Source organism: Nerophis ophidion, linkage group LG27 (assembly GCF_033978795.1).
Source record: "Nerophis ophidion isolate RoL-2023_Sa linkage group LG27, RoL_Noph_v1.0, whole genome shotgun sequence".
In the NCBI taxonomy this organism is placed as follows: Eukaryota; Metazoa; Chordata; class Actinopteri; order Syngnathiformes; family Syngnathidae; genus Nerophis; species Nerophis ophidion.
Genome location: NC_084637.1, coordinates 22,049,108 through 22,061,683, shown reverse-complemented (window position 1 = coordinate 22,061,683; position 12,576 = coordinate 22,049,108). Strand labels below are relative to the sequence as shown.

The window sequence follows — 12,576 nt, the reverse complement described above, 5'->3', positions numbered from 1 at the left end:
CACGTTGGGAAGACTATGTCTCCCGGCTGGCCTGGGAACGCCTCGGGATCCCCCGGGAAGAGCTAGACGAAGTGGCTGGAGAGAGGGAAGTCTGGGCTTCCCTGCTTAGGCTGCTGCCCCCGTGACCCGACCTCGGATAAGCGGAAGATGATGGATGGATGGGTGGAATATAATTGGATTTTAAGAGTATGTGAAATTTCGACTCCTACTTTGTTTACTTCCCGGTCCTGACTTCGGAGCATAAACAGGAATATGTGTGTGAACGTATTCCCTTAATATAATGGATGCATAATTATTAATTAATACAGTTGGAAGTTAAGAGTATGTGAAACTTTAACTCCTACTTTGTTTACTTCCCGGTCCTAACTTCGGATCATAAACACAAATCTCTGTGTGTAAATATTATCTTAATATATTTGATATAAAATTAATAATTAACAGAATTGGATATTAAGAGTATGTGAAAGTTTGACTCCCACCCCGTTTGCTTCCTGGTCCTCATTTCGGGGCATAAACAGGAATGTGTGTGTGTGGACATATTCTCTTAATATAATGGATGTATAATTACTACTTAATATAATTGAATATTAAGAGTATGTGAAAGTCTGTACCGGTCCTCAGTTCGGAGCATAAACAGGAATGTGTGTGAACATATTCTCTTAATATAATGGATGCATAATTATTAATCAATATAATTGGATTTTAAGAGTATGTGAAAGTTCGACTCCTACTTTGTTTACTTCCCGGTCCTGACTTTGGAGCATAAACAGGAATATGTATGTGACCTTATTCTCTTAATATAATGGATGTATAATTACTCATTAATATAATTGGATATTAAGAGTATGTGAAAGTTGGTCTCGGTCCTCACTTTGGAGCATAAACAGGTATATATGTGTGAACATATTCTCTTAATATAATGGATGCATAATTATTAATGAATATAATCTGATGTTAAGAGGTTGTGAAAGTTCAACTCCCACCTTGCCTCAAAAAGGCCCAAAACATCATAAGGGATCCATCTCACCCTGGACTTAAACTTTTTGAACTGCTGCCCTCAGACAGGCGATACAGGACAATAAAATGCCGGACATATAGGTTCAAGAACCCTTTCTACCCGAGGGCAATAGTGTTTTTTTATTTTTATCTAAGAGAATGAGAAAATATATATACCCCATAGAAGTGTATATAGAACATATTAAAAGAAAAAGTAACCAAGTATCAATTAATCAATCAATCAATGTTTACTTATATAGCCCTAAATCACTAGTGTCTCAAAGGGCTGCACAAACCACCGGCTAAGTGGTAGAAAATGGATATATATATATATATATATATATATATATATATATATATATATATATATATATATATATATATATATATATACATACATACATACATACATACATACATACATACATACATACATACATACATACATACATACATACATACATACATATATATATATATATATATATATATATATATATATATGTATGTATATATACATGATGCCACCTCAGTAGAAGCATTTAAGTCTCACCTTAAAACTCATTTGTATACTCTAGCCTTTAAATAGACTCCCTTTTTAGACCAGTTGATCTGCCGTTTCTTTTCTTTTTCTCCTATGTCCCACTCTCCCTTGTGGGGGGGGTCCGGTCCGATCCGGTGGCCATATACTGCTTGCCTGTGTATCGGCTGGGGACAGCTCTGCGCAGATTAATAATCCATTTTCAACCACTTGTCCTTCATAATGATGACAAAATAATAGGTTGATTAATGACACAATATGTTGCTGCATATGTCAGCAGACTAATCAGGAGCCTTTGTTTGTTTACCTACTACTAAAAGTTGTCAAGTATGTTCATTATTTTAATTAAGGACAAACTAGCAATAAGAAACATATGTTTAATGTAGCCTAAGATTTGTATTTTTTTATTAAAATAAAGACAATAAAGCATTTTTTGTGGTCCCCTTTATTAAGAAAAGTAGCGAAAACGATCTAAATAATTTTGGTACCCGTACCAAAATATTGGTATCAGGACAACACTAGTTGATACTAATAAAAATTCGTCTTAAAATATTTGAATAGCATTTTTCAGCCTTTCATTCGACGACATGACTCTGCAAAAGGGAAATATTTTCCGTCCATAAGGAGTTCTTGACAAAAAGAAGTGGCCCGTACGGGGATCGAACCCGCGACCTTGGCGTTATTAGCACCACGCTCTAACCAACTGAGCTAACCGGCCGTAGGAATTTCTCCAGTCACAGTGTAACAAATCGGGGAACCGTCGCGTTGCACAGACAACAATTACGCCGCTTTAAAATGAAATTTGGTTTTAAAAGTAAACAGTAGATTACTTTCAGCAAGACAATGCTGAAAAAAGGGAAATAACACTATATATATTCAACAAACCTCCTGGAGAGGATCCGGGACAGTGGGTGGCGCGATGGGTCTTTTCACCCCTCGCTGCTCCTTCTCCTTCTCTTTGTCTCGCTCTTTTTCTTTTCCGTTATCCTGCTCCTTTTCCGCCTGCGTCATGTCCTCTGTCGACCAAGTCGGCGTGACTGCCTTCAAAAGCAAGCTAAAGCGCGGATTTAAGCTGCCTTATTCCGAAAAACGCACGACGTGGTAGCAGCGGGCGAAGTTATTTCCGTGTTTGGTCACGTGATATAAAAATAAGCCACACCTCCCCGAACTGAGCGAATGAGTATACGGCTGGATCTGCCTTTTAAAACAGCAAACGTTATCGAAAAACATCAACACAAAAAATTCAAATTGAAATGTAATAAAATATATATACATATTCGAATACATCCCTCGACGTAAAATGTTGCCACAACCTAAATAGAAATGAAAGCTCGCAATAGAGATGTGGATTTTGTATTTGGTCACGTGACACAATTGAAATCGCTCTCATTGGACAAGATACTGCGTTTCGTTTTGTTTTTTTAAACAAACTTTATTTCAAAGCAATAATATATATATAAATGCTTCTATGCATGTAGAATAGTAACAAATACAAGCACAATAAGAAACAAAGAAATGTATGTGCATTATTTTCAAACAAACCCCCAAAAATATCCATCCATCCATCCTCTTCCGCTTATCCGAGGTCGAGTCGCGGGGGTTGCAGCCTAAGTAGGGAAGCCCAGACTTTCGTCTTCCCCAGCCACTTCGTCCAGCTCTTCTCGAGGCGTTCCCAGGCCAGCCGGGAGACATAATTGCCAGTCTGTGGTTGCCAGTGTTCTGGTCGACATGGTAGTGGGCTGGGGGGGAAGTACATCTAAGAAGGACAGCTCCAGCCTGGAGAAACTGATCAGGCGGGCCGGTTCTACAATCGGAATGAAACTGGACTCACTGGTGACGGTGGCAGAGAAGAGGACTGTGGACAAACTAGTGAGCATCCTGGATGATGCCAGTCACCTTTTGCATACAGTTATCAGGAGCCTGTTCAGTTCTAGACTGCTTCATGCCAAATGCAGGACTAATAGACAAAAAAAACTCATTTGTCCCACACACTATTAGACTGTACAACTCCTCTCTGGGGAGGGGGGTGAGGGGTACTAGGATGACAGGGGACGCAAAACAATAACAGCGCAATACGTTTTTATAACATGGTCACTACTGCCTAGTTTCTCTTGTTATATTCTTATTTTACTGTTGTATTTTTATTTCCATTGTTGCTTTTTATTTTTATTCTTATTGTAATATTTCTCAATTTTATTTCCATTTAGATCCCCTTTATTTATTTATTTTTTTAAATTGATCTCAACTCTGTACACTGCTGCTGGAATTTTAATTTTCCTGAAGGAACTCTCCCGAAGGAATCAATAAAGTACTTTCCATCTATCTATCTATCTATCTATCTATCTATCTATCTATCTATCTATCTATCTATCTATCTATCTATCTATCTATCTATCTATCTATCTATCCATCCATCCATCCATCCATCCATCCATCCATCCATCCATCCATCCATCCATCCATCCATCCATCCATCCATCCATCCATCCATCCATCCATCCATCCATCCATCCATCCATCCATCCATCTATCTATCTATCTATCTATCTATCTATCTATCTATCTATCTATCTATCCATCTAGTCTTCCCAACGTGTCCTGGGTCTTCCCCGTGGCCTCCTACCGGGTGGACGTGCCCGAAACACCTCCCTAGGGAGGCGTTTGGCTGGCATCCTGACCAGATGCCCGAACCAACTCATCTGGCTCCTCTTGACGTGGAGGAGCAACAGCTTTACTTTGAGACTTTGAGCTCCCCCCTGGATGGCAGAGCTTCTCGCCCTATCTCTAAGGGAGAGCCCCACAACTAGGCGGAGGAAACTCATTTGGGCCGCTTGTACCCGTGATCTTGTCCTTTCGGTCATAACCCAAAGCTCATGACCATAGGTGTGGATGGGAACGTAGAGTGACCGGTAAATTGAGAGCTTTGCCTTCCGGCTCAACTCCTTCTTCACCACAACTGATCGATACAGCGTCCGCATTACTGAAGACTTGGACCGATCCGCCTGTCGATCTCACGATCCACTCTTCCCTCACTCGTGAAAAAGACTCCGAGGTACATGAACTCCTCCACTTGGGGCAGGGTCTCCTCCTCAACCCGGATATGGCACTCCACCCTTTTCCGGGCGAGAACCATGGACTCTGACTTGGAGGTGCTGATTCTCATCCCAGTCGCTTCACACTCGGCTGCAAACCGATCCAGTGAGAGCTGAAGATCCTGGCCAGATGAAGCCATCAGGACCACATCATCTGCAAAAAGCAGAGACCTAATCCTGCAGCCACCAAACCGGAACCCCTCAAAGCCTTGACTGCGCCTCAAAATTCTGTCCATAAAAGTTATGAACAGAATCGGTGACAAAGGGCAGCCTTGGCGGAGTCCAACCCTCACTGGAAACGAGTCCGACTTACTGCCGGCAATGCGGACCAAGCATTGCCAGGAGCAGACCGTCACAATCAGACAGTCCAATACCCTACACTCTCTGAGCACTCCCCACAGGAGACACCGTGTCTCCCCACAGGAGACACGGTCGAATGCCTTCTCCAAGTCCACAAAGCATATGTAGACTAGTTGGGCAAACTCCCATGCACCCTCAAGGACCCTGCTGAGAGTATAGAGCTGGTCCACAGTTCCACGATCAGGACGAAAACCACACTGTTCCTCCTGATTCCGAGGTTCGACTATCGGGCGTGGCCTCCTCTGCTGTACACCTGAATAGACCTTACTAGGAAGGCTGAGGAGTGTGATCCCACGATAGTTGAAACACACCCTCCGGTTCCCCTTCTTAAAGAGAGGAACCACCACCCGGTCTGCCAATCCAGAGGCACTGCCCCTGATGTCCACGTGATGCTGCAGAGTCTTGTCAACCAAGACAGCCCCACAGCATTCAGAGCATAAAGGAACTCAGGGCGGATCTCATCCACCCCCGGGGCCTTGCCACGGACAAGGTTTTTAACTACCTCAGCACCAGAAATAGGAGAGCCCACCACAGAATCCCCAGGCCCCGCTTCCTCATAAGAAGACGTGTTGGTGGGATTGAGGTGGTCTTCCAAAAGTATATATACAGGTAGGTATATATATATATATATGTATATATATATATATATATATATATATATATATATATATATATATATGTACAATATCACAGTAATTAGACATGCACCTGGGGATAGGTTGATTGGCAACACTAAATTGGCCCTAGTGTGTGAATGTGAGTGTGAATGTTGTCTGTCTATCTGTGTTGGCCCTGCGATGAGGTGGCGACTTGTCCAGGGTGTACCCCGCCTTCCGCCCGATTGTAGCTGAGATAGGCGCCAGCGCCCCCCGCGACCCCGAAAGGGAATAAGCGGTAGAAAATGGATGGATGGATATATATATATATATATATATATATATATATATATATATATATATATAATATATATATATATATATATATATATGTATACATATATATATATATATATATATATATATATATATATATATATATATATATATGTATACATATATATATATATATATATATATATACATATATATACATAGTAAATATACCGTTATTTCCTTTTTTGCTGTCACAATTACTGTGATATTGTACATATATATATATATATATATATATATAAATATATATATATATATATATATATATATATATATATATATATATATATATATATATATATATATACATACATATATATGCATAGTAAATATACAGTTATTTCCTTTTTTGCCGTCACAATTACTGTGATATTGTACATGGTAATTGATATATATTGTATATATGATATAGACATAATATAATATACTATCTCAGTATAGGGCTTCAGGGTGGCAGAGAGGTTAGTGCGTCTGCCTCACAATACAAAGGTCCTGAGCAGTCCTGGGTTCAATCCCGGGCTGGGGATCTTTCTGTGTGGAGTTTGCATGTTCTCCCAGTGAATGCGGGGGTTCCCTCCGGGTACTCTGGCTTCCTCCAACCCCCAAAGACATGCACCTGGGGATAGGTTGATTGGCAACACTAAATTGGCCCTAGTGTGTGAATGTGAGTGTGAATGTTGTCTGTCTATCTGTGTTGGCCCTGCGGTGAGGTTGCGACTTGTCCAGGGTGTACTCCGCCTTCCGCTGGATTGCAGCAGAGATAGACATCAGTGCCCGCCACTATCCTAAAGGGAATAAGCGGTAGAAAATGGATGGATGGATGTAGTATATTATATCGCTATATTTATCCTATTTATACCTGCATTGTCCTTTCCAACCTTACACTTTCCATCATTGTAACTGAGCTACTGTGTGGAACAATTTCCCTTGTGGATCCATTAAAGTTTGTCCGAGTCTAAGTCTACTTTTGACATGCATTCAGTCAGTAACATATATGTAAGATGTTATTTTTGTACTATTTTATAATATCACTGAGGTGTTGTCTGAATATTCAAACAGCGATGACAGGATTGAGTGGTTGCGACTCAGCGGGGATGACGACATTTAGTTTTTCCACAGCGTCTTTTAACTTCACCGTACTCTTCTCACTGTCTGCTACAAAGATGAAATTTGCCCACGATTTGCCGTCTCGCCTGCAAGTGTGCAGACTCCTGCAGAGTTTGCTTAAATCCCGCAATAAACAAAAACGTCTGCAGGCCCTCAGCTCTGGAGCCAAGGAGCCGGGCCTCTTGTCCTTGTGCTGTCCGAGCTGCAACACCCAGAACTTGGAGAGATCGTCAGCATTTTTAGCGTGGCTCGCCACCGTGTTGAGGGTCAGAGGGTAAAGATCATGAGCCGCAGCTGGTACGCAGGGTCCGGTGGAGATGAGGTTGGAGGGAGCAGAGTGGCCGGACTGGAAAAAGGAAAGTTGACCAAGTCCAAACATTTGTATGTTTAAAGATGAACGGATGTCAGCCATCTTCTCACCTGGGGGCAGATGATGAGGACACGCTGCGCAGCCTTGACTTCTTCCGCCAGCCAACGCAAGGGACCCAGTTGTGCGATCCTCGCCTGCTGCCACACGTCGATGGCCACGCTGCAGCCCGCGTGCTTCTGCAGGAACTCTGCCAAGGCCATCACAGCCTTCTGGAAGGCTCCGTCTTCGGGAGGGTACACCATGAGGACAGAGACGGGAACTTTGGACGATGGAGGCGACCTTTTGAGGCCCAGCATAAAGGCAACATGTCTCCAACATCTCTTATCTGTTTAGTGAAGGACATTGGAATGAGTTAATAGGTCTGTGATAAACATCTGAACAGCATATTTGTTTTTGTTTTTTTAAAAAGGAGTCTGGAATGTTTAATATTACAGCAAAATTTTAATTTTTAGTAGTAAAATAAATAAATAAATATTCCCTTGTGCAGTTGCAAATGACCAGTTTATAGTCAGTCAGTAGTTTAGTTATTACTAGTCTGTTTTTTTTATATATTTAATTAAATTTTGTTAAATTTAATTTAATTTAATTTAATTTAATTTAATTTAAGTGCTGGTTAAATAGATCAGTGCTTTTAATAACTGCATTAAATCGATGGAAAATATTTCTCAAATAAAATAAATTGACTTTAAATACACATCAAAGTTGTCAAAAATGCATTTAAAAATTGTTCAGCACCTAAAACAACTGCAGTTAAAATATCAAATGCAATATTTATCAGCAACATTCGCTTAATAAGCTGCAAATCACTAGTTGTGTTGTAATTAATAGTTTAGTTACAATTGGTCTGCTTCCTTATACATTTAGATTAATTGTTTGAATGTATTATGATTAAATAAAATAAAATAAAATAAAATTAAATGCAATTAAATTAAATTAAAGTACATTAAATTAGATTAAATTAAATTACATCAAATTAAACTTAATTTAATTTAATTCATTTTATTTAATTTAAGTGCTGGTTAAATAATTCAAAGCTTTAAATAACTGCATTAAATCAATGTAAAATATTTGTCAAATAAAATAAATTGACTTTAAATACACATCAAAGTTGTCAAAAATGCATTTAAAAAGTATTCAGCACCTAAAACAACTGCAGTTAAAGAAGCAAATGCAATATTTATCAGCACCATTAGCTTAATAAGCTGTAGATTACTAGTTTTGTTGTAATAAATAGTTTAGCTGTAATTGGTCTGCTTCCTTATACATTTCAATTAATTATTTAAATGTATTATGATTGAATCAAATACAATAAAATAAACTAAAAAAAACTAAACTAAACTAAACTAAACCAAACTAAAATAAAATAAAATAAAATAAAATTGAATTAAACTATTTAACTAGCAATTAAATTAAATTAAGTTGAATTAAATTAAATTAAAATTGATTAAATGTAATTTAATTTAATTCATTTTATTTAATTTAATTGCTAGTTAAATAGTTCAGCGCTTTAAATAACTGCATCCAATCAATGGAAAAAATTTCTAAAATAAAATAAATTGACTTTAAATATACATCAAAGTTGTCAAAAATGCATTTAAAAATGTTCAGCACTTAAAACAACTGCAGTTAAAATATCAAATGCAATATTTATCAGCAACATTCACTTAATAAGCTGCAGTTTTACTAGTTATGTTGTACAAACCCCGTTTCCATATGAGTTGGGAAATTGTGTTAGATGTAAATATAAACAGAATACAATGATTTGCAAATCCTTTTCAACCCATATTCAATTTAATGCACTACAAACTCATAAACTTTTTTTTTTCCGAATAATAATTGACTTAGAATTTCATGGCTGCAACACGTGCCAAAGTAGTTGGGAAAGGGCATGTTTGCCACTGTGTTACATCAACTTTTCTTTTAACAACACTCAATAAACGTTTGGGAACTGAGGAAACTAATTGTTGAAGCTTTGAAAGTGGAATTCCTTCCCATTCTTGTTTTATGTAGAGCTTCAGTCGTTCGCTTCATAATGCGCCACACATTTTCGATGGGTGACAGGTCTGGATTGCAGGCGGGCCAGGAAAGTACCCGCACTCTTTTACTACGAAGCCACACTGTTGTAAAACGTGGCTTAGCATTGTCTCGCTGAAATAAGCAGGAGCGTCCATGATAACGTTGCTTGGATTACAACATATGTTGCTCCAAAACCTGTATGGACCTTTCAGCATTAATGGTGCCTTCACAGATGTGTAAGTTACCCATACCTTGGGCACTAATACACCCCCATACCATTACAGATGCTGGCTATTGAATTTTGCCCCTATAACAATCCGAATGGTGAGTTTCCTCTTTGTTCTGGAGGACACCACGTCCTCTGTTTCCAAATATAATTTGAAATGTGGACTCGTCAGACCACAGAACACCTTTCCACTTTGCATCAGTCTATCTTAGGTGAGCTTAGGCCCAGCCAAGCCGGGGGCGTTTCAGGGTATTGTTGATCAATGGGTTTGGCTTTGCATAGTAGAGTTTTAACTTGCATTTACAGATGTAGCGACCATCCTTTACACACTGATGTCGGTTTTTGATGCAGTACCGCCTGAGGGATCAAAAGTCCGTAATATCATCGCTTACGTGGAGTGATTTCTTCAGATTCTCTGAACTTTTTGATGATTTTACAGACCGTAGATGGTAAAATCCCTAAATTCCTTGCAATAGCTCGTTGAGAAATCTTGTTATAAAACTGTTCGACAATTTGCTTACAAAGTGGTGACCCTCATCCCATCCTTGTTTGTGAATTACTGAGCATTTCATGGAAGCTGCTTTTATACTCAATCATGGCACCCAACTGTTCCCAATTAGCCTGCACACCTGTGGGATGTTCCATATAAGTGTTTGATGAGCATTCCTCAACTTTATCAGTATTTATTGCCACCATTCCCAACTTCTTTGTCACGTGTTGCTGGCATGAAATTCTTAAGATAATGATTATTTGCAAAATAAAAAAAGTTGTAGCATATTCAACTGAATATGGGTTGAAAATGATTTGCAAATCATTGTTTTACGTTTATATTTACATCTAACACAATTTCCCAACTCATATGGAAACGGGGTTTGGGATTAATAGTTTAGATATTTGTGGTCTGCTTCCTTATACATTTTGATTCATTAACTAAATGCATTATTATTTAATTAAATTGAATTAAATAAAATAAAATTGAATTTAATTCAATTTAATTTAATTTAAATTAATTTAATTTAATTTAATTTAACTTAATTTAATTTAATTTAATTTAATTTAATTTAATTAGATTTTATTCCATTTAAGTGCTGTTTGAATCGTTCAGCGCTTTAAATAACTACATTATATCTATGTAAAATATTAAAAAAAAAAAAAAATGGAATTTAAACATACATAATAAACTTTAATATCATAATACATGTATGCGTTGAGGTGCTCCACTTACACAGGATGTATCCAGAAGTGACGATCATGAAGGCAGCAAGTCCCAGATAAATTCTCACCAAGATGTTGGCCAAAGTGTTTGGAGGATCTGTTGCAGTAAAAAAACAAAACAAAAGCACTATTATAACTATTTAAAGTAGTTCATAATAATCATGTATATATATATATATATATATATATATATATATATATATGTATATATATATATATATATATACACACATATATATATATTATATATATATATATATATATATATATATATATATATATATATATATATATATATATATATATATATATATATATATATATATATAAATATAATCTTGGTTGGATTATCCAGAGAATAGTGCTCGATACCGTGTGGGAAAAATCACAAGACTACTTCATCTCTACAGAACTGTTTCATGAGGGAACCCCTCATGAAACAGTTCTGTAGAGATGAAGAGATGAAGTAGTCTTGTGAAGTAGTCTTGTGATTTTTACCACTCATACAAATATATATATATACAAATATATATATATAAATATATATATATATATATATATATATATATATATATATATATATATATATATATATATATATATATATATATATATACACACACACACAATATATACACACACATATATATATGTATATATACACATATATATATATATATATATATAAGTATATATGATGTTTATGCATATATATACTGTATATATATACATATATATAGTATAGTGTACATATATGTATATAAATATATACATACATATATACGTATATACAGTATGTATATATATATATATATATATATATATATATATGTATATATATATATATATATATATATATATATATATATATATATATATATATATATATGATATAGAACGATGCGATTGTGTGATGTCTTGCCTGAACGAGGACTGTCTGTGGTGATGTCTGTGATATCAGCTGGAGAGAAAAACACTTGTTGTACTTATTATTGTTTATTTTCGTTCATATTTAATACACAGCACCTTAAGGGTTGCTCACCTTTGGGGTGAATAGTAGTCTTTGGTGCACGGCCTGCAAAACCTACAGAAGAAACAATAATATATTTATTATTGTACAACCTTTTCACTAAGTTCCGATACAATGCCGACAGTAGAGCATCGAGTATTGGCCGATATGGATATTGATCCGATACAATATCAGCAGGTATCTTGTATTATTTTGTACTGTGGAATGTTAGAAAAGGTTCGATCAAATCAAACAGAGAACAATGGTCGGTGAAAAACCTTAACCTATTTATTATGAACCGTCTGAAATGTTATTTAACATAATAATTTAATTTAATTTAATTTGAAACCGTCTGGAATGCACTGTCTTTAGGTTGAAGTGGGGCGGTAATTGTGGGATCGCAGTAATTCATGACGTTAAGCTCATGATGCAGAAAGCGGAGTGATGCGGACACGTTTGTTACTGGATATTTTCCAAAAAGCTACTGCCTCAAACATGACTTTTTATGGCATTGAAGTCAGAATGGAAGCCTACAATGAAGAAAGAGAAGGAAAGAAGAGTACTTGCTGTGTTTGGGGCGAGGGATGATGATGCTGCGGTAGGAGAGGCCGCTGCCTGGAGGCGGCAAAGGGAAGTTGGCTGCTGTGATGACGTTGGAACCATACCATCTTACCAAGTAGTGGAACCATTTCTGAAAAATATTTACAGTGGA

General features: G+C 37.0%; 2 protein-coding genes and 1 non-coding gene across 4 annotated transcripts in view; all 3 read right to left on the bottom strand.

The window, feature by feature from the left end:
• Positions 1-2,723, bottom strand: part of actr8 (actin related protein 8) — a 40,019-nt gene extending 37,296 nt beyond the window's left edge. Inside the window, exon 1 of one of the 2 annotated variants that reach the window (XM_061889867.1) lies at positions 2,423-2,723. In XM_061889867.1, coding sequence (XP_061745851.1) covers positions 2,423-2,548 — 126 coding nt within the window. In that variant the 5' untranslated portion in view covers positions 2,549-2,723. The remainder of the gene's footprint in view (positions 1-2,422) is intronic. The other variant, XM_061889866.1, reaches the window with a different exon arrangement.
• Positions 2,182-2,255, bottom strand: trnai-aau (transfer RNA isoleucine (anticodon AAU)). The gene has a single exon. It is a non-coding gene; the product is annotated as a tRNA-Ile (tRNA).
• A 4,202-nt stretch (positions 2,724-6,925) lies between the features above and the next one.
• LOC133544147 (uncharacterized) overlaps positions 6,926-12,576 on the bottom strand; it is a 12,215-nt gene continuing 6,564 nt past the window's right edge. Inside the window, exons 5-10 of the mRNA XM_061889233.1 lie at positions 12,432-12,555; positions 11,898-11,939; positions 11,778-11,816; positions 10,866-10,952; positions 7,449-7,723; positions 6,926-7,374 (exon numbers count right to left, since the gene is read on the bottom strand). Of these exons, the coding sequence (XP_061745217.1) occupies positions 6,973-7,374; positions 7,449-7,723; positions 10,866-10,952; positions 11,778-11,816; positions 11,898-11,939; positions 12,432-12,555 (969 nt within the window). The 3' untranslated portion in view covers positions 6,926-6,972. The remainder of the gene's footprint in view (positions 7,375-7,448; positions 7,724-10,865; positions 10,953-11,777; positions 11,817-11,897; positions 11,940-12,431; positions 12,556-12,576) is intronic.